This window comes from Mustelus asterias, chromosome 24 (assembly GCF_964213995.1).
Source record: "Mustelus asterias chromosome 24, sMusAst1.hap1.1, whole genome shotgun sequence".
Taxonomy (NCBI): domain Eukaryota; kingdom Metazoa; phylum Chordata; class Chondrichthyes; order Carcharhiniformes; family Triakidae; genus Mustelus; species Mustelus asterias.
Genome location: NC_135824.1, coordinates 36,185,966 through 36,207,579, shown reverse-complemented (window position 1 = coordinate 36,207,579; position 21,614 = coordinate 36,185,966). Strand labels below are relative to the sequence as shown.

The following is a 21,614-nucleotide window of genomic DNA, read 5'->3' as shown; positions in this document are numbered from 1 at the left end:
GATTGGCCATGCTAAACTGCCTCTTAGTGTCAGGGGGACTAGCCAGGGTAAATGCGAGGGCTTACAGTGGGATTGTGGTCGGTGCGGATTCGATGGGCTGAAGGGCCTCCTTCTGCACTGTAGGATTCTATGAAAATGCTGGATAAACTCAGCAGGTCTGAGAAATATGAGAAACCTATTTAAGATTTCTGATCTAAATGACCCTGATACCACAACTCGGTTTCTCTCTCCACAGATGCTGCCAGACCTGCTGAGTTTTTCCAGCATTTCCTGCTTTTATATCAGATTCCCAGCACCCGCAATGTACTGTTTTCTTCTCGCTCTGAATTGTCGAGTTTAACTCTGGGTTACTGCGGAAGCTGGAATCTGAAACCAAAAGAGAGAACGCTGGAAAATCTCAGCAGGTCTGGCAGCATCTGTAAGGAGAGAAAAGAGCTGAGGCTTCGAGTCCAGATGACCCTTTGCCACAGATTTTCTCTCCTTATAGATGCTGCCAGACCTGCAGAGATTTTCCAGCGTTTTCTCTTTTTAGTATTGAGTTTAACTGTTGTAAATTGTCAATGTTATTGTGCACAGCTGACTGGTGTGGGTGTTATTGCACAGGGAAGCTGGTGTTTGCAGACAGCCTGAGCTCTGCCATCCACTTGAGGAGCCGGTACATTCTGATCAGGAAAGGCGGAGAGCTGCACATTGGCTCGGAGGAATGTCCCTACACTTCCCGCGCCTCCATCACCCTCTTCGGGAAATCAACAGATGGGCCGAACGTGGAACCCTTTGGCCAGAAGTTCATTGGGGTGGACGCAGGAGGCACGCTGGAGTTACATGGCAGAAGGGGCCTGTCGTGGACACTGTTAAGCCGGACCCTGTACCCGGGGGCTCTGCCGTACGGAGCCTATCGCTTCGACAGGCACTGGGGCAGCAGGGGACTCAATGTCCGGGTGATTGACCAAGGGACAGCCCGGCTGCTGGCGGCCCAGCGCTTCGACACCCACCTCTCCGCTAACGAGAGCCGGCGGCTGCAGCACTTTCTGCGCTCGCTGCCCAAGGGGCGGATTGTGGCCATCGCCGTGGGCGACTCGGCGGCTCGGAGCCTGAGTGAGTCAGCTCGGGGTGACATCCGAGAGTTCCTGGGCAGCCGGTATGTCACACACCTGGGATACAGGTAAGGAGCAGCCCTCTTCCCAAATAGCTGGATTGTGTCCCGAAGCATTCCCATTCATTGCTTTTCTAGCAGGAATTTATTCTGATCAGTGTTAGATGCGAAATGGTTTTCAGAACTTTACTGAGGAGATTCTAGCTAAAACCCCGCCTTCTATAAATGTGCTGACTGGTCTGTTATTGAATCTCTCTGGGCTAGAGTAAGTTGCAGGAATCCTTTAGCCATTTGACTGACTCAATAACAGCGTGTTCCCTGCTGCCATCAGACTTTTGAATGGACCTACCTTATATTAAGTTGATCTTTCTCCACAGCCTAGCTATGACTGTCCAACCACAATACTACACTCCTTTCCTTCACCCCTTTATACTCTGTGAATGGTATGTTTTGTTAGTATAGTGCGCAAGAAACAATAACAAAGAACAATACAGCACAGGAACAGGCCCTTCGGCCCTCCAAGCCCGCGCCGCTCCCTGGTCCAAACTAGACCATTCTTTTGTATCCCTCCATTCCCACTCCGTTCATGTGGCTGTCTAGATAAGTCTTAAACGTTCCCAGTGTGTCCGCCTCCACCACCTTGCCCGGCAGCGCATTCCAGGCCCCCACCACCCTCTGTGTAAAATATGTCCGTCTGATATCTGTGTTAAACCTCCCCCCCCCTTCACCTTGAACCTATGACCCCTCGTGATGGGGGAATGTGCGGATGGAATGAACATTCTGTCATGTGTTCCAACATCTCTTCTCCAAGGGAACCTATTATTCTGACGGCTTCTTCCATCAGTTTTTTGCCGCCCCTATTGCTCATTGTGGTGCCGTTCATTGCATCCCAATACATGTGACAATAAATCAAATCAAAGATCCCCACCTGCACTGGGTCAGTGCAGTATTGAATCTCCCCAATTGGACCTACAGATTCCACTTCAGGGGGAATCACTGCAGTCACTCCTGTCTGCTATCAGCTTGGTCTCACTCTCAATCGCAGGTGACAAGTTTTCAGACCGGAGCCTGAGGATAGGAATCCAGGCTGACGCTCCAGTGCTGGGGAGTGCTGCACTGTCGAAGATGCAGCCGTTCCCATGAGACATTAACCCAATGCCCCATCTGCTTGCTCCGGTAGATGTACAGTGATCCCCTGGCACTATTTCGAAGGAAGGCAGTGGGATCACTCCCTGGTGCCTTGGTCAACATTCATCCCTAAATTAACATCGCACACAAATTTCAGCATCGCAACGTCTGTGGGATCTTGCTGTGTCCAAATTGCTTGCCGCATTTCCTCTATTACAACAGTGACTGTACTCCAGAAACATCTTGCTGGCTGCAAGGCGCTTTGAGACATGGGTATTGGGGCGTGAGGAGCCATTTTATAAAATAAACATTGTCTATGGTATGGTTTCAGAGAGAGAGCTGGGTACCTCGTTAGCAGGGACAGTGTGAGTGAAATGGGAGGCAGAGGGGAGACAGGAATGCCCTCCTTTAGCAGCAGCGCTGAGCATAGAGGCTGAAGCAGCCTCTGACTGAGACAAGGCCGGACCGGGGTGTGTGTGTGATCTGAATTCAGGCTCAAGACACTCACTCAGGCAGCTCACACCAACACGTGCAGAAACTGAACTCCCCCAGCCTTAACCCTCTGCCTTGATCCCGCCTGAAATGAATGGGGAAAATTCAATCCCGCGTCCCCAGGGCAATGGGGGAATGTGCGGATGGAATGAACATTCTGTCATGTGTTCCAACATCTCTTCTCCAAGGGAACCTATTATTCTGACGGCTTCTTCCATCAGTTTTTTGCCGCCCCTATTGCTCATTGTGGTGCCGTTCACCCTCTCCCGGTATAAATACTACATTTACATTGTTTAAAACTGCAAGTGTAATTAATGTTCTGTTATCCATTAAAACATGTCGGATCATGGAACCGAATGAATATCTTCTAAACGGGGCTGCTATTTCCACGATGCAGAAAACCTTGACGTTATCTGGGCTACAATGTCTTATTTCAGTAGATTTGATTTCATGCCAACAGCATATACATTTCACAAAGGCATAATTTAATAATCACAATAGGAGCCACCATGGACAGCTCCCCATGTCCTTTTTTAGGGCAAGCGGCCAGGCTTGTTGCAAAAGAATGGTTAAGTAACAGACATCAGCAATGAAACAAATAACCCCCATATCTATTTTCGACCTAGCTTTTAGAAGTATTGTAACTGTGCAGCAGGCACATGAACAAGACATTATAAATCGATTGTGATGCCAAGAATAATCTTTGCCAATCTGGATTTTGATGTGCTGCAGGCAGGCATGGGCTATTGTTGGAGTTCTTGCATCAGAGTCATTTGTTGTGGAGGATAAGCGATTGTATCAGCCTAATGGATCAACTGGTTTGGCCGTAGCCAGAAGGAACTTTCAGACGTATGATGGGACTCACTTTGCAGTTACTGCTTTCAGTGAGTGGGTGCACGGTGAGTCCAGCAATGGTTTTTATATTTCCGCCAGCCTTTTTCCACTCATCAACATCTGATACAAGTGAATGCCCATTGAACCCAGTGTGTCCTCCTATCCCTTCTCACAGTTCAATAGACAAAAACATTTTACATTTGCAAAGATGGGGGTGAGAATGTAAATGTACAAAAGCATTTCAAGATGCTTCTTCAGGGTCACTTGAACACTGACCTGCATAAAGGAATATGAGGACAGTAATCACAGAATGGCTACAGCACAGAAGGAGGCCATTTGGCCCATCCTGGCCCTCTGCAAGTGTGTTTCACCTCGTGCCATTCTCCTGCCTTTTTCCTCAAAGCTCTGCAAATGTTTTCCTTTCAAATAATGATTCAACTCCCTTTTGAATGCCAAGACTGAACCTGCCTCCATCACTCTGTCTGGGAATGTGTGCCAGATCCTAACCACTCACCATCTGATGAGGCTTTTCTCATAGTGTCTCATGACCGTCCCTCGTCCCTCTGAGAATTCCTGGCCAGCTTTCAGCAGTATGGCCCATTCTGGTGCTTTCTTCGCCTGGACTTGTCAAGGTAACTCTTCTGATGTCCTGAAATCGCTGTGGGTTCCTTCTCTTTGACCTGTGGATAAAATATTCCAATCATTCTGTCTGGTGTCTAACAGAGAAAACAACCATTTCTGTCTGCAGAAACAGAGCTGCTGTCTGTCTCTTTCTGGTCTTTCCAAATATTTTCAAATTTTCTACACAAAGCAAGACACCTATCTTTCTGTGTTCAGGTGTGAAATGTGACACATGGGTTCAGTAAATCTTAACCTGAGTCCCCATTACCTGGCCTGTTGCTGTGCAAAATCCAACACAACTTTTCACCATCTCCCTTTCCCAGGGGACTATCTTTCCCTTTTAAATTGAAAGAGATAATTTGAGCTTAACTATCTTCACAAAAAACTTTTGTGATTCTTTTCTGTCCCCTCTCATGCCTTCACATCCTTAATAAAGTGTGGTACACAGAAAAGAACACAATACTCTAGTTGAGACTGAACCAGTGTTTTATACAGATCTATTATATCTTCCTTGCTTTTGTACTCTATACATCTATTTATGAAACTAATTGATCCTGTATGCTTTATTAATCCTTTCTATACCTGTCAATGAATTGTATACATATCCCCCCCCCCCACTCTACCGTCTTTAGAATTGTACCCCTTATTGTATATTGTCTCTCCACGCTCTTCTTGCCAAAACAAATCAGATCTCCGAATTGCATTTCATCTGTCACCAGTCCATCCATTTCACCACCCTGTCCTTTTGAAGTTCACAATATTTGCAAGTTTTGTATCACCTGAAAATTTTGAGACTGTGGCCAATACACCAATGTCCAGGTCAACAGGATCCTAACACTGACCCCTTGGGGGAAACATCCTTCCTCCAACCCAAACAACAATTGTTCCTCAATGCTTCCTGTTTCCTGTCACTCAGCCAATTTTATATCCTTGTTGCTCCTGTCCTTTTCATTCTCTGAACTATAACTTTACTCACGGTTTGTTGCACGACATTTTATCGAATGCTGTTTGAAGTCCATGTGCACCACGTCAACAGCAACACTCTCTGTTATGTCATCAAAAAATTCAGCCAAGTTAATGAAGTATGATTTACCATAGAACATAGAACAGGCCCTTCGGCCCACGATGTTGTGCCGAGCTTTATCTGAAACCAAGATCAAGCTATCCCACTCCCTATCATCCTGGTGTGCTCCATGTGCCTATCCAATAACCGCTTAAATGTTCCTAAAGTGTCTGACTCCACTATCACTGCAGGCAGTCCATTCCACACCCCAACCACTCTCTGCGTAAAGAACCTACCTCTGATATCCTTCCTATATCTCCCACCACGAACCCTATAGTTATGCCCCCTTGTAATAGCTCCATCCACCCGAGGAAATAGTCTTTGAACGTTCACTCTATCTATCCCCTTCATCATTTTATAAACCTCTATTAAGTCTCCCCTCAGCCTCCTCCGCTCCAGAGAGAACAGCCCGAGCTCCCTCAACCTTTCCTCATAAGACCTACCCTCCAAACCAGGCAGCATCCTGGTAAATCTCCTCTGCACTCTTTCCAGCGCTTCCACATCCTTCTTATAGTGAGGTGACCAGAACTGCACACAATATTCCAAATGTGGTCTCACCAAGGTCCTGTACAGTTGCAGCATAACCCCACGGCTCTTAAACTCCAACCCCCTGTTAATAAAAGCTAACGCACCATAGGCCTTCTTCACAGCTCTATCCACTTGAGTGGCAACCTTTAGAGATCTGTGGATATGAACCCCAAGATCTCTCTGTTCCTCCACAGTCTTTAGAACCCTACCTTTGACCCTGTAATCCACATTTAACTTAGTCCTACCAAAATGAGTCACCTCACATTTATCAGGGTTAAACTCCATTTGCCATTTTTCAGCCCAGCTCTGCATCCTATCTATGTCTCTTTGCAGCCTACAACAGCCCTCCACCTCATCCACTACTCCACCAATCTTGGTGTCATCAGCAAATTTACTGATCCACCCTTCAGCCCCCTCCACTAAGTCATTAATAAAAATCACAAAGAGCAGAGGACCAAGCACTGATCCCTGCGGCACTCCGCTAGCAACCTGCCTCCAATCCGAAAATTTTCCATCCACCACCACCCTCTGTCTTCGATCAGACAGCCAGTTACCTATCCAATCGGCCAACTTTCCCTCTATCCCACACCTCCTCACTTTCATCATAAGCCGACCATGGGGGACCTTATCAAACGCCTTACTAAAATCCATGTATATGACATCAACTGCCCTACCTTCATCAACACACTTAGTTACCTCCTCAAAAAATTCTATCAAATTTGTGAGGCACGACTTGCCCTTCACGAATCCGTGCTGACTATCCCGGATTAATCCGCATCTTTCTAAATGGTCGTAAATCCCATCTCTAAGGACCTTTTCCATCAATTTACCAACCACCGAAGTAAGACTAACCGGTCTATAATTACCAGGGTCATTTCTATTCCCTTTCTTAAACAGAGGAACAACATTTGCCATTCTCCAGTCTTCTGGCACCATCCCCATGGACAGCGAGGACCCAAAGATCAAAGCCAAAGGCTCTGCAATCTCATCCCTTGCCTCCCAAAGAATCCTAGGATACATTTCATCAGGCCCAGGGGACTTATCGACCTTCAGTTTATTCAAAACTGCCAGGACATCCTCCCTCCGAACATCTATTTCCTCCAGCCTATTAGCCTGTAACACCTTCTCTTCCTCAAAAACATGGCCCCTCTCCTTGGTGAACACTAAAGAAAAGTATTAATTCATCACCTCGCCTATCTCTACTGACTCCATACACAAGTTCCCACTACTGTCCTTGACCGGCCCTAACCTCACCCTGGTCATTCTTTTATTCCTCACATAAGAGTAAAAAGCCTTGGGGTTTTCCTTGATCCGGCCCGCCAAGGACTTCTCGTGTCCCCTCCTAGCTCTCCTAAGCCCCTTTTGCAGCTCATTCCTTGCTAACTTGTAACCCTCAATCGAGCCATCTGAACCTTGTTTCCTCATCCCTACATAAGCTTCCCTCTTCCTTTTCACAAGACATTCCACCTCTTTCGTGAACCATGGTTCCCTCACTCGGCCATTTCCTCCCTGCCTGACAGGGACATACCTATCAAGGACACCCAGTATTTGTTCCTTGAAAAAGTTCCACTTTTCATTAGTTCCTTTCCCTGACAGTTTCTGTTCCCAACTTATGCCCCCTAATTCTTGCCTAATCGCATCATAATTACCTCTCCCCCAATTGTAAACCTTGCCCTGCCGTACGGCCCTATCCCTCTCCATTGCAATAACAAAAGACACCGAATTGTGGTCACTATCTCCAAAGTGCTCTCCCACAACCAAATCTAACACTTGGCCCGGTTCATTTCCCAGTACCAAATCCAATGTGGCCTCACCTCTTGTCGGCCTATCCACATATTGTGTCAGGAAACCCTCCTGCACACACTGCACAAAAATTGCCCCATCCGAACTATTTGACCTACAAAGGCTCCAATCAATATTTGGAAAGTTAAAGTCCCCCATGACAACTACCCTGTGACCCCCACACATATCCATAATCTGCTTAGCAATTTCTTCCTCCACATCTCTATTACTATTTGGGGGCCTATAGTAAACTCCTAACAATGAGACCGCTCCTTTCCTATTTCTAACCTCAGCCCATATTACCTCAGTATGCAGATCCCCCTCGAAGTGCCTTTCCACAGCCGTTAAACTATCCGTGATTAACAATGCCACTCCTCCACCTCTTTTACCAGCTTCCCTACACTTAGTGAAACATCTATACCCCGGAACGTCCAACAACCATTCCTGTCCTTGTTCTACCCACGTCTCCGTAATAATAATAGTACCCTTAATAAATGCATCCTAACTTTCCGGCACGGCAGCACAGTGGTTAGCACTGCTGTTTCACAGCTCCAGGGACCTGGGTTCGATTCCCGGCTTGGGTCACTGTCAGTGTGGAGTTTGCACATTCTCCTCGTGTCTGCGTGGGTTTGCTCCGGTTTCCTCCCACAGTCCAAAGATGTGCGGGTTAGGTTGATTGGCCAGGCTAAAATTGCCCCTTAGTGTCCTGAGATGTGTAGGTCAGAGGGATTAGCGGGTAAAATATATAGGGATATGGGGGTAGGGCCTGGGTCGTACTGTGGTCGGTGCAGACTCGATGGGCCGAATGGCCTCTTCCGGCACTGTGGAGTTTCTATGATTCTATTTAACGTTCATTTTCCAAGTGATTATTAATTTTGTCCTTTGTCATTATTTCTGAAAGTTTCCCTGCCAATGAAAGTAAAAGATAGAATTAGAAGGTATGCTGGGCACAGCTTGCAAGAAGTCACTTCACTCCGGCACCATCTTGAACGAGGTTAAACTAACTGGAGTGTAGGTTTTGTGTAACATTTTTATTTCTCCACCCTTTGCCATTACCCTTGTATCTAAGGAGAATTGGAGAGCAATGGCCAGTGCCCCTGCAATTTCCACTCTCATTCCCCTCAGTATCCTTCAATGCATTCCAATCAGTTCTGCTGCCTTATCAACTTTAAGTACAGACAGTCTCTCCAATACTTCCTCTTTATCGACTTCAAACCTGTCAAGTGTCTGAATTACCTCCTCATTCACCATGATCTGCGCAACAACTTTGAGCTTGTTAAAGGCAGATGCAAAGTATTCATTCAATCATTCTGACATGCCCTTTGCCTCCTTCTCAATTTTTAGCCCCAAATCACCTCATTCCTCCATTTATCACCATTTTATGCCTAACAAAAAGCTTGGCTGAAGAGGTAGGTTTTAAGGAGAGTCTAAAGGACTGACAGCTAGAGGATTAGATAGGCACAGTGGTTCAGGGAGAAAATTCCGGAGTTTATTTTCCAGAGCCTAGGGCAGCTGAGGGCATGGTCATCAGTAGTGGAAAGTTGAAATAGGGGGATGCACAAGGGGCTGTAATTGGAGGAGTGCAGAGATCTCTGAGATTGTAGTGCTGAAGAGGTTTAGAGAGAAAGGAAAAGATAAAGCCATGATGGATCTTGAAACCTAGGATGAGAATTTTAAAATCAAGGATATGGCTGGATGGGGTCCAGTGTAAATCAGTGAACTCTGGGGTGTTGAGTGAATGAGGCTTGGTGCGAATTAGGATATGGGCAGCTAAGCTTTGGATGAGCTCAAGTTTACTGAGGGCGGGGAATCAGCCTGGGGAGCATTGAAATAGTCAAGTCATAACAAAGACATGCATAAGGCTTTCAGCACCTGATGCACTGTGACTGGGGCAGAGATTGGTGATATTGTGCAGTTGGGAGTAGGTGGCCTTAATAATGGAACAGATATGGTATCAGGATGTTCATGTCGAGGTCAAATAAAGCAAGGCAGGAAAAGCTGATAGTCACCCATGTCCCCATCAGCCTTCCTAACACCACTGCAGCAGTCAATTATAGTCCATGAACAATGCTTGCAACCTTCCACCACCAAACTGACCTGACCCAGATCGATCAGTCTGTGAGATCCATGTGGCTCAATATCAGTTGAGATTGAATTTTAATATTGCGCTTCTGAAATTCTGAAGCAGCTGGCTACATCTTGATAGGTTCTTTTAAAATATATTTTAAGTGTTTATAGTTAATTGTATTGAATACAAATCCATTTTAAAAACAGTCCAGTGTATATATATAGCCTGGTAACTGAAGCGGTTGACTGGGCTCATGAGTAAATTCAGTTGGTTGACAATGTCCATCCAAATAACTAGAATATCACGATGAAGGCCGGAATTCTCCGATCTCGTACGTCACTGCCCCCACTGCCAGCGAGAACGGAGAATTTGGCACTCAGCCAAATATTCATTCACAGCAGCGGGACCAGAGAATCCCGGACGAGGTTGAGGAATTTTAGCTGAAGCGTTGTACTCAGGACAGGATATGCAACCTGTCCGTGCCAGAGTTTCTGCTCAACATGAGTCTCCTCCGGTATTTCCCCATCTATATCTGTCATTGTAACGCCCCATTCCCTTCCCCTCACATACCAGTCTAGCTTCCCCTTCAATGGATCAATACAACTTGCTTCAACCATTCTCTGTGATAACGCATTCCACATTCTTACAACTTTTAGGTAAAGCAATCTCCTCTGAATTCTTCATTGGAGTTCTTGGTGACTATTTTACATCAACAGCCTCGAGTTCTGTTCTTCATCGCAAGGGAATGTTCTCTCTGTACTCCACTCTGTCAAAGATTTTCATCATTTTAAAGACCTTGATTTTTATCTCTTTCCCTGCCACCCCCTCAAGAGGAAAGACATGGAGTTTCTCCCACAGTCCAAAGATGTGTGGATTAGGTGGATTGGCCATGCTGAATTGCCTCTTAGTGTCAGGGGGAATTAGAAGAGTGTGGCATTGTGGGGATAGGGCCTGGGTGGGATTGCTGCAGGCTCGATGGGCTGAGTGGCCTCTTTCTGTACTGTAGGGATTCTATTTATTCCCACCCATTCCTGGTATCATCCTTATAAATTTTTTCACTGCCTCCTTTCTTACAGCTAGATAAACTCAGAGGAGATAATAGAAATGGCTTGTCCCTAATCACACTGTCACATCAGTTGAAATGGTGTATCACATAGCTGCCAGGCTGGGTGAGGGGTGTGTGTGCGGATACAAGTGTGCAAACTGGTCATGTCGCTGCATCATTCTCCCTCGCTGAGAAGTCACTCATATCGCTGACAATATGAAGAAGCCCGTTTCTTGTCATTAAATGAAAGAATCACTGACGATTCACATCTTGTAGATCTCACTTTGTCTTGATTGTAAAATGCTGTGTGAATTTTGTTTTGACAGGAATGCCTCACTGTGGCTTTCATATAGATGTGTCGAGGGGTGTAATTCTTAATTTAATGGATGATGCCACTGGCTGGTTGCCGGGTAACCAAATAGTCATTGCTAGCACTGATTACTCGATGTATCAGGCTGAGAACTTTAACCTCCTTCCCTGCCCTGAATGCAAAGTTAACCAGGTTAAAATCAATGGTAAGAAATGTTCATCTATAACTTATTTTCTTTCTGAAAACTTGTTTTGAATCAGTACTGTGGAACTTTTTGGTGCGATATAGATTTAAGTTGTACAATATTTTATTTAAGCTTCAAATTGAAAACAACCTTAAATGTAATTTTCAGTCCTTGCAAACTTTACCAAGAAAAACTAGACTCGAGGAGAGTCGTTAAAAGGCTGGAAAACAATGGACTTTTTATTCAAGTTTTAGTTTTGCCTGGGCACCATGTACCCTATCAGCACCTGAGCAAGGAGGGTCTGTTTCCTTTTAATCACTTTTTTGAGGGCTTTGTTCCGATTCAGATTAGGGTTTGGAACGGTAATGGGTGGGAATATTTTGAAACACCGGGCAAAGCGTTTCACAGTAGAAATAGTGGGTATATCACTCATCAGCATTGGGAGAGAGCAGTTTCGTAAAGCATGGGAGGTGAACAACTCGTTACATCTTCTATCCTCGGCAGTGGGCCTCCTACAACACCCAACTGTCTCACAACTTAGCTCCTGAGCCTCTGTGCCAGTGAGATTATGACTCTGCAACTTGGAAAAGGAAAATGGGGAGTAAGGAGTTGCTCAGCTTAGAACAAATCAGTGGAGTCGGTAACTGCAGTTGGATTGCCCTTGATTTTAAGGCAAGGGTAAAGTGTAGATTAGGGTAAGAGTGTAGGTGGATGTGTTGGAAATGTCGGAAGGAAATATAAAATTACATATTTACAGTTTAGAAGGCACAAGAGAGAAAAGGTTTCATTCCGAATGCACCTGTCACAACCTTGGGATGTCCCAAATGGTTTAAAACCAGTAATTTACTTTGGAAATGCAGGACTGTATAATGTAGGACTGTACTTCATCCCAAAGATTGTACCTCTGACAGTGCAGTGCTCCCTCTGTACTATACTAACCTGTCAACCTACTCATTTCTGAACTTTCCTCTCTTTTACCTTCTAAACTGTAAATATGTAATTTTATACTTCCTCCCAACATTTCCAACACGCCCATCTACACTCTCTCACCCTAATCTACACTTTACCCTTGTCTTAAAATCAAGACCAGTCTAACTGCAGTTACACTCTCCACTGATTTGCTCTCAGCTGAGCAACTCCTTACTTCCCATTGTCCTTTTACAAGTTGCAGAGTGCTGAAAGCTAAGATTGAAAGCTGCTGATCAGAACGTATTGAGTTAACTTTTCTAATACTCCAATGATATCCTGCACCGTGCATGAGAACCCTTCATGTAAGATTCTTAGTAATAAGAAGAAAACACTTGTATTAAATGATTGCAGTAAATGTTGGATTTGAAACACATGATTTGTTGATTATAGGTAAACCCCGTTACCTTCATATGGGCGAAGTTGTAGATGGAATAGATATGAGAGCAGAAGTTGGACTTTTAAGTCGAAATATCCTTATTAAAGGGGAAATGGAGGACTCTTGTTATGGACAAAACTTCTGCCGCTTTTTCAACTATGATACATTTGGTGGACAGATAAGGGTAAGTGTTGCATAAAGTCATGTATATCCCTTTGACTAAGTCATGTTGAGTAGATGCAAACTTGTGTATTTAGATTCAATACATTTCACGATTCAACACTTTGATATTGGCTGTCACGCTACTGTAGAAATGAATCATTCATCCAATTAAATTGTGAATGAAAGAATGAGATGCCATCAGTCTTCACACAGTGTTTAATATGTAAACATCCACTCCCTCCATCACTGACGCACAGTGGCAGCCGTGTGTACCATCTTCAAGATGCACTGCAGAAACTCATCAAGGCTCCTTAGGCAGCACCTTCTGGATCCATGACCACTTATAGAATCATAGAATCCGTACAGTGCAGAATGAGGCCATTCGGCCCATCGGGTCTACATTGACCACAACCCCACCCAGGCCCTATCCACATAACCCCACTAATCCCTCTACCACTAAGGGGCAATTTTTTAGCATGGCCAATCCACCTAACCTGCAAATCTTTGGAGTGTGGGAGGAAACTGGAGCACCCAGAGTAAACCCACACAGACACAGGGAGAATGTACAAACTCCACACAGACTGTCACCTGAGGCTGGAATTGAACCCGGTGCTGTGAGGCAGCAATGCTAGCCATCCTGCCACTCTTTTGGAAGGGCTTTCATATAGAAAAACAGGGGCAACAGATATTTGGGAACACCACCAATTGGAAGGTCCCCTCCAAGCCACACACCGCCCTGACTTGGAAATATATCGCTGTTCCTTCACTGGGTCAAAATCTTGGGACTCCTTCCCTAACAGCACTGTGGGTGTACCTACACCACATAGACTGCAGCAGTTGCAGAAGGCAGCTCACCACCACCTTCTCAAGGGCCATTAGGGATGGGCAATAAATGCTGGCCTAGCCAGTGACATCAACATCCCAAGAATGGATAATTTTAAAAATAAAGGAATGTAACAAAAGCTAATTGTTCAGGATTTTGATTATACTTGGCGTTTATTGGCAATTCAAAGGGGATTTTGTTTGGAATTTGCTCATGGCAAGATTTATGGTGTAAAGAAGAATTGTGGACCTGCCTTTCTTGCATTTGGAACTTGCTGCCAGAAATGACCATTGCTGATAATAGCAAGCTAACACTTTATTAGTAGATTTGAACTGTTTTCCTTTGCCGCTATTAATGAACATTAAATTGTTTAAAATACAGATTAATGTCTCCATTAAGAGTGGATTGAGGAATTTCAAACTGATTGAAGTAAATGTCACCGGGAGTGTGGTCTAGGTTTTACAAGGAATTTGCAGGAAGCTGGCATTGCATTGCCAAATCTCTAGTTGCCGTTGAGAATGTGATGGTGAAACTTCTTCTCGATGCACTGGTGAAGATGCTTCTTCGACTCTGCTATGTAGAGAGTTCTAGGAAGTGATGTAGGAGCAGTAATTATGGCCAGGATTCTTTGGAGGAGGCAGGCGTTGCCTGGAACTCCCTCCCGCCATTTTACAGGTGGCAGCAAATGAAGTAGCTGTCGCTGGGTCTGCTCTCCTGCTGAAGGTGGAGGTTCACCCCAAAGAGCTGCTGTCCAGTCTGAACCAGGGAGCCTTGCTCACTGCTGGGGCTGTACCTGGCAGGCCAGTGCTCATCGATGGATGTGTGCAACCTCATAGTGAGGTCTCCGGGGTCAAATTAGGAAGGCCCTAGTGAGGGAACGCACTGAGGGAAGCAGTGCCGATGGCAAACATGATCATTGTATCTGGAGGACCCCTTCCTGGGCTAAAGAGTGCCCAAGAAAATGCCAGCGGAGGTGGGAAAAGGCCTTCAATTGGCTGCTTTATTAGCTCATTTGGATTATGTGAGGAAGGGCCACTGACAAGATGGCATAGCAGCAGGAAGATATTGGAGAATGCCACTCGATGCCTTCCCACACCATTTTTGACAGCCCCACTGCCTTCAAACCCTTATCCAGAGGCCTCATAAAATTCAGCCTATATACAAGCCAGAATAGCGTGATTTGGAAGGGAACTTGGAATTGATGGGGCTCCCTCGCGTCAGATGTTTGCATCCATCTAAGTCGTGGAAGTTACGGGTTGGGGAGATGTTGTCAAAGAAGCCTTGGTAACTCATGGCAATGTATCTGTCGGTAGCTGTTTTTAGGGGGGGAGAGGGATTCTGCTTTGATATCTCATTGAGAGTTCCCTTTGTAACCCTTGCCAGAAACCATTTCATTCAGAGAGGTGGCAGCTGGCTAGCATGTGGGTATTCCAGGTTCCCTCTGTCAGTATGTGCCTATTCTATTCCTACATGTTTAAAATAGTATGCAAACTGGTGATAAAGTTAATAAAAAAGTAATATAAATAAGTGAATAACAGAATTAAGTAATTATCTAAAACATACTCAGGATGGCAGGACAAGTGATGTGTCAAGGCTGCAGCATCTGGATGCCAGTTGTGATCCAGGGCAAACACATCGGCAGCTCCAGGAACTTCAGCTGAGAGTCAGTGAGCTGGAGGCTGAGCTGCAGACACTGCAACACATCAGGGAGGAAGGGGGGAGAGTTGCCTGGATACTTTGTACAAGGAGGCAGTCACACTTTTTAAAATAGGGTCTTTGGATTTGGTCAGGGACAGGAGGATGTGGCTGTGAGTGAGGCAGGTAAGGCAACCCAAAGGGCAGGAGTGTCAGTCTCTGCAATTGTCCAACAGAGTTTTGGTTTTCTGCCTCAGAAGGTGGTGGAAGTGGGGTCATTGAATAGTTTTAAGCAGAGGTAAAGAGGTTCTTTCTTGTTGGGCAGGGAATCAAAGGTTATCAGGGGTAGTTGGGAATGTTGGATTTGAAACACAACCAGATCAGCCATGCCCTTATTGAATGATGGAAAAGGCTTGAGAGAGCGAATGACCTGCTTATGCTCCTATTTCACATGTTTGTATGTAACAGTATCACCCATATTGGTGAAAGGCATTCTTACCCTATGGCATTCTTTATTTTGACTTGATTTATTATTGTCACATGTATTGGTGTACAGTGAAAAGTATTGTTTCTTGCGCGCTATACAGACAAAGCATACCGTACATAGAGAAGGAAAGGAGAGAGTGCAGAATGTAGTCAAAGCTAGGGTGTAGAGAAAGGTCAACTTAATATAAGGTAGGTCCATTCAAAAGTCTGATGACAGCAGGGAAGAAGCTGTTCTTGAGTTGGTTGGTACCTGACCTCAGACATGTATCTTTTTCCCGATGGAAGAAGAGTATGTCCGGGGTGCGTGGGGGTCCTTGATTATACTGGCTGCTTTTCCGAGGCAGCGGGAAGTGTGGACAGAGTCAATGGATGGGAGGCTGGTTTGGACAGGGCTACATTCACAACCATGTAGTTTCTCAGCTCCATAGTGTGTATCGTCACCGACCGGGTGAAACCTGTTGTGTATTGTGTAGTTCTGACATTACACTCTGGAAGGTGATGATGAGCACTGAGCAACAATCCCGCATTTGACAGAATATCCTGTGCTGTACACACGGAGTGGTGAGATTTGTTTGATCACCATAGTGCGTTGACTGTCCCACAAATTAAGTCTGATGGTTGCAGAGCAGCTTTCAAGGAATGAAAGGTGGGAATAAGCGGCAAGCAGGAAGACCAGTATTGGTGAAAGTACCAATACTCATAAGTCGCACTGCGGCCGATTGGAGGTTGAATATACTGCACTCAATTCCAGCCTTGGACACATAGCTGTATTTGCTTTAAAACTCTTGTAAAAGTCCAATTGCATCCTCTCCACTTGCCTACCTTTGAGCCTTAGCTGAGAACAGGAACGTGTGTGTGAGCTGAACTCCAGGAAATTGGGTCAATGTGGAATTGGTGATTCAGGGGCTGGTGGAAGTCCTCCTTCCTGGAATGTTTCCACTCCAGGGAAAGTGCAGCCCCCATGACACTGTTTTGAAATTGAATTATTGATTTTATTTTGCTGTTTCCCCTGCTCCTGAACATCTCAATGTGACTGTTTAACCATTTGTTTCTCTGACCTAAATCTCTAATGCAAAGGGAACCCTGATTTAAGTCTTAAATCTTGCCTTAGTAGATCCTGCGGAACTTTGCTTCAGTTCACTTGTCTGGTGTAGAGTTGACGAACATGGGCCAGCAGATCCTCGGGAGTTACCCTGTACACTTCCACCTCGCTGGAGATGTGGATCAGAAGGGTGGATACAATCCACCAACCTATGTGGACAATGTAGCCATTCATCACTGCTTCTCCAGATGTGTTGCTATACATGGAACGAATGGCCTCCTGGTAAGTCTGACTGGACATTGTACCCATCTTCTGCAGAAGCTTTAACGGACTGACAGACTAATACACTAACACATCAGCCCTCGGAGTTATAGCATTGCGATCGCTATTCTCCTGTCATGATGCTCAGGTGGGCTGTTGGTTAATGCAATTTCACACTGATTCTCCTATCACCTCTCTCTGGCTCTTTAACATGTGGGAGTCTCAAGTCACCCCCGGTTTTTCCACACCCTGGAAAAAATACTTTCTGCCAGATATGAGGGCGAGACGTCTTCACCTGGGGTCGGTCTGCCATTTTAGTTACACTCTGAAATCTCCTTGTCACCATGAAAATCCAGGCCATTGTGTCAACCAGCCAAAAGAAAATTATCCAGCCTAATCTTTTTCTACTAACTTTGTAGGTTTCAACATTTCAAGCCCATATCTAAGTATGTTTTACATGTTTTGAGGGATTCTGCCAAAACCACCCTTAAGGCAGTAAAGCAGTGGGTCTAGAGAGGATCCCATTGGGCCTTGAGGGGATCTATTGGGCCTTGAGGGGATCCCATTGGGCCTTGAGGGGATCTATTGGGCCTTGAGGGGATCCCATTGGGCCTTGAGGGGATCTATTGGGCATGGGCAATTTGTAGCTCAACCTTAACTTGAACTTTCAAGAGCAGGAATTTCCCTCTTCCCACATAACATTTAAATTATACCTTTTGGGAGATGGTTCTGTTGGTGAATATATTGAATCATTTTCAGGGCTCTTCCAAAAAAGCAGTTAAAGTACTTCCTTCTTGCCTGACCCCACTCTGACCTGCAGCTGCCTTGCTCAGGTTGATGTGCAAGTACGCCCTGAACTTCTTGTATTTCCTGCATTGTCTTATCTTTCTCAGTGGAATCTTCTTATCCTGCAGGTCAAAGACACCATAGGCTACGACACGTTGGGTCATTGCTTCTTCCTGGAGGATGGTGTGGAACAGAGGAACATCCTGTACCATAACCTGGGGCTCCTCACAAAACCGGGCACGATTCTCCCTTCAGACCGCAATGAAATGATGTGCATTTCAATCCGTGATCAGGTTTACGGAAATTATATTCCCATACCAAGTACCGACTGCATGTAAGTTAACAAGTTGGAAACTCCTCTGTCAGCGTAACTCAGAGCTTGGGCCTAAAGGCAGGACCATTGTCAAGTCTCGCTCATATTTCTTACCAATCTCTTTAGATTATTCCTGAATGTAAAATGGAGATATTAGCATAACAACTGGAACATAAAGAAAATTATGTACTAAACACATTTCTCTTCTTTAAATCATTCAAAAAGTTATGCCTACGAAACAATCAATTATGTAGAATTTCAATGCCAGTGCGATGCCAGGTACATAGGCCGTACGTGCCAACGATTGGCTGATCGAATCAAACATCAAGTTCCTTCAGCTGTTTGTTTATAGGCAGAGTACAGACCATACTCAGTCACCCGACACTTGCAAAACCCAAAACAAAACATCTACTGTTGGATGTGATTTGATGATTGGGAGCACATTCTGAATAATCCTGAGTGTGCTAAAAGCAACACAGTCAGTTGAACTTGTAACGTGGAACATTTAGACTTGCTCGAAGCAATATACATTCACACGCAGGGACTCATTCTCGGCAAACAAAAGTTCAAGCCTTGACCCCTTTGTGAATTACGCAGGAGCTCAGGGAGCTGATAGTTTCCTGTTACTTTTTACCAGAACAATACCTCAGCCAGTTAGTACCAACTTTCCAACCAATCAGCACCCTTTTCTCTTGTAGTATAAGTTGTTGTGATTGTTTGGAATTTGGCATTCTTGGATTTGTCCTGATGAGTAACAAATGAAAAACTTCAGCAACATGTCTCACTATTCAGCAATCTCTTTTAAGTGTGAAAGTTGATATTTGAGCTCATTCCTATATGTCAGACAGAGCACGCTAAAGAACCTGAAATGAGAGAAATGCATTAAAAGAAGTGTAACATACCAGGGGATTGGTGCCAGTGTCCCTGCAGCAGGTGGTGCAAGAAGCAACATGAATGAAAAATCTACCTGATCTCATCCTCGCTAATCTACCCATTGCAGATGTATCTGCCCATAACCGTATCGGTGGAGTGACCACTGCACAGTCCTCGTGCAGACAAAGTCCCACCCTCGCATTGAGGAAGCCCTCCATCGAGTTGTGTGCCGTTACCACTGTGATAAATGTGATAGACTCAACAAATCTAGCAACTGGAAACTGGCCATAAATGAGGCACTGTGGACCATCAACAGCAGCAGAATTATATTCCACCACAATCTGTCATCTGATGGTTCAGCCTGGTCCTTCCTCTACCATTACCACCAAACCAAGGGACCAACATTGGTTCAATGGGGAGTGAGGAAGAACATTCCAGAAGCAGCGCCAGAGATATCTAAAAGTTAAATCCGTTCCTGATAAAGCTACAACACATCCCCCATGCCAAACAGTGGAAGACAGGGGACAACCAAAGGATCAGATCTAAGCTCTGCAGTCCTGATGCAACCAGCCATGAGTGGTGGTGGCAAAATGAAACTGACAGGAGCCAGGATTCTCCACAATTACCCCTCCCCCCCCCCAACCCCCTCTTCCTCATCCTCAATGATGATGGAATGCAGCTGGTGAGTGCAAAAGGCAAGGATGAAGGATTTTCAACCATCTTCAGACAGGAGTGCTGAGTGGACAATCCATCTTCACCTCCTGAGTTACTCTGTGTTCAGTTCCATTCACCACTAGTTAGATTATGAAACTGTCCGGGACAACATTCAGCTGATAAACTGGAGACTCATAATGACATCTCCACCAAGGAGAGTCTAATTATCTCCCCTTTATGATCAAAGGCATTATCATCACTGCATCCCTGACCATTAACATCCTGGAGGTTACCATTGACCAGAAACGTAACTAGGCCAGCCATATAAATACTATGAATACAAAAGCAGATCAGAGATTGGGAGTGATTAACTCACCTCCTGATTGCCCAAAGCCGGTCCATCACAAGGCACAAGTCAGGAGTGTGATGGAATACTCCCCACTTGCCTGGATGGGTGCAGCTCCAACAACACTAGAAGCTCAACACCATCCAGGACAAAAGAGCCCGCTTGGCACCCCATCCACCACCTTTAAATATTCACTCCCTCCACCACCAACACACAGTGACAGCCGTGTATACTATCTACAAGATGCAGTGCAGCAATTCACCAGGAATCCTTCAATAGCACCTTCCAATCCCATGATCTCTACTATCTAGAAGGACAAGAGCAGCAGACACATGGGAACACCACCACGTGGAGCTTCCCCTCCAAGCCATTCACCATCCTGATTTGGAAATATGTCGCCGTTCCTTCACTGTCACTGGGTCAAAATCCTGTAACTCCCTCCCTGTCAGCACTGTGGGTGTAGCTACACCACGTGGACTGCAGTGGTTCAAGAAGGCAGCTCAGCAACGAGAATGGGTAATAAATGCTGGTCCTGTCATCAAAGCCCTCATCCTATGAATGAGTAAAATATAAAAGCCGGGACATCTTGGCCAGAGTTTTTATTTGTACAAGTGACGTGTGGTGCTGATATGGCTTTTAATTTAATTACAGCATTTAAAAAATTGAATAAAAATAACCATTAATGTCTATGGTTTTAGTGCAATCTGACATGAGCAGGCTGGCATTTTATCACAAGGACGTGACCTCAAACACATAGTACAGAAAAACACTGTGGCCCTTAAATATTTGTGAGGGCGAAGAGAATGATAATTTATTGGGGAAGAGATAATTTGAGTGGGATGAGGTTTATATGGAGTTCAAATGTCAGTATCGACCAGTTGTGATGTATTCCTATCAGCTGAAATGTTAAGCCAATGCCATGTCTGCTTATTCTGGTTGCCATTAAAAGGCCCAGTTATTGACTGCTTTGTTGAGTGGCTCTACATCGAGGTGAAACATGCTGAGGGTGGCACAGTGGTTAGCGCTGCTGCCTCACAGCGCCAGGGACCCAATCTCGGGTCACTGTCTGTGTGGAGTCTGCATGTTCTCTTCGTGTCTGCGTGGGTTTCCTCCCACAGTCTGAAAGACGTGCTGGTTAGGTGCATTGTCCATGCTAAATTCTCCCTCAGTGAACCCGAACAGCCGGAATGTGGCGACGAGGGGAATTTAACAGTAACTTCATTGTGGTGTTAATGTAAGCCTACTTTGACACTAATAAATAAACTTTAAAATCCTGTTTCTAGTGTGTAGATTCTGTGGCTGTGATACTTACTGGGGTGGAAAGGAATTCTCGTTTTAACTGCACAGCCGGTTTGTCTTAGCAGGATCTGTGTCCAGAAACCAGCCAGATTGACTGGCTCGGCTGTCTGTTGTGTGGGAGACTGCAGCCCAGGGGGAGGTAAATCCGAGCTGCTGGAGTAGAAATCACAGGGGTGGGGTGGTTAGAATGGTTTGTAGGGTCAAAGGGTTCTCTTTTCCCAAAAGCAATGTAGAAGGTCACTTACCCACGCAGAATTCCTCACCTCTCTTTAGCTGCCAGCTATCTCCAAGTCCAAGTTGGAGGGCCGAAGGGCCTGTTACTGTGCTGTATTGTCCAGGAACCCCGTTTAACTGGGTTGAACTTACAATAGAGCTCAAATTTGAGATGCACAGTCTCATACTTAAATGAGCAATCCGGCTCCTGGTTGCTAATTGGTTGCT

At 45.3% G+C, this 21,614-nt stretch overlaps 2 protein-coding genes across 3 annotated transcripts in view; both read left to right on the top strand.

Moving 5' to 3' along the window:
- cemip (cell migration inducing hyaluronidase 1) overlaps nucleotides 1-21,614 on the top strand; it is a 257,616-nt gene that overhangs the window by 1,492 nt on the left and 234,510 nt on the right. The window lies entirely within an intron of this gene.
- The window catches only part of LOC144511312 (cell surface hyaluronidase CEMIP2-like), a 165,913-nt gene that overhangs the window by 59,605 nt on the left and 84,694 nt on the right, over nucleotides 1-21,614 (top strand). Inside the window, exons 5-10 of the mRNA XM_078241555.1 lie at nucleotides 604-1,162; nucleotides 3,446-3,612; nucleotides 10,981-11,169; nucleotides 12,508-12,677; nucleotides 16,714-16,923; nucleotides 17,817-18,022. Of these exons, the coding sequence (XP_078097681.1) occupies nucleotides 604-1,162; nucleotides 3,446-3,612; nucleotides 10,981-11,169; nucleotides 12,508-12,677; nucleotides 16,714-16,923; nucleotides 17,817-18,022 (1,501 nt within the window). The remainder of the gene's footprint in view (nucleotides 1-603; nucleotides 1,163-3,445; nucleotides 3,613-10,980; nucleotides 11,170-12,507; nucleotides 12,678-16,713; nucleotides 16,924-17,816; nucleotides 18,023-21,614) is intronic.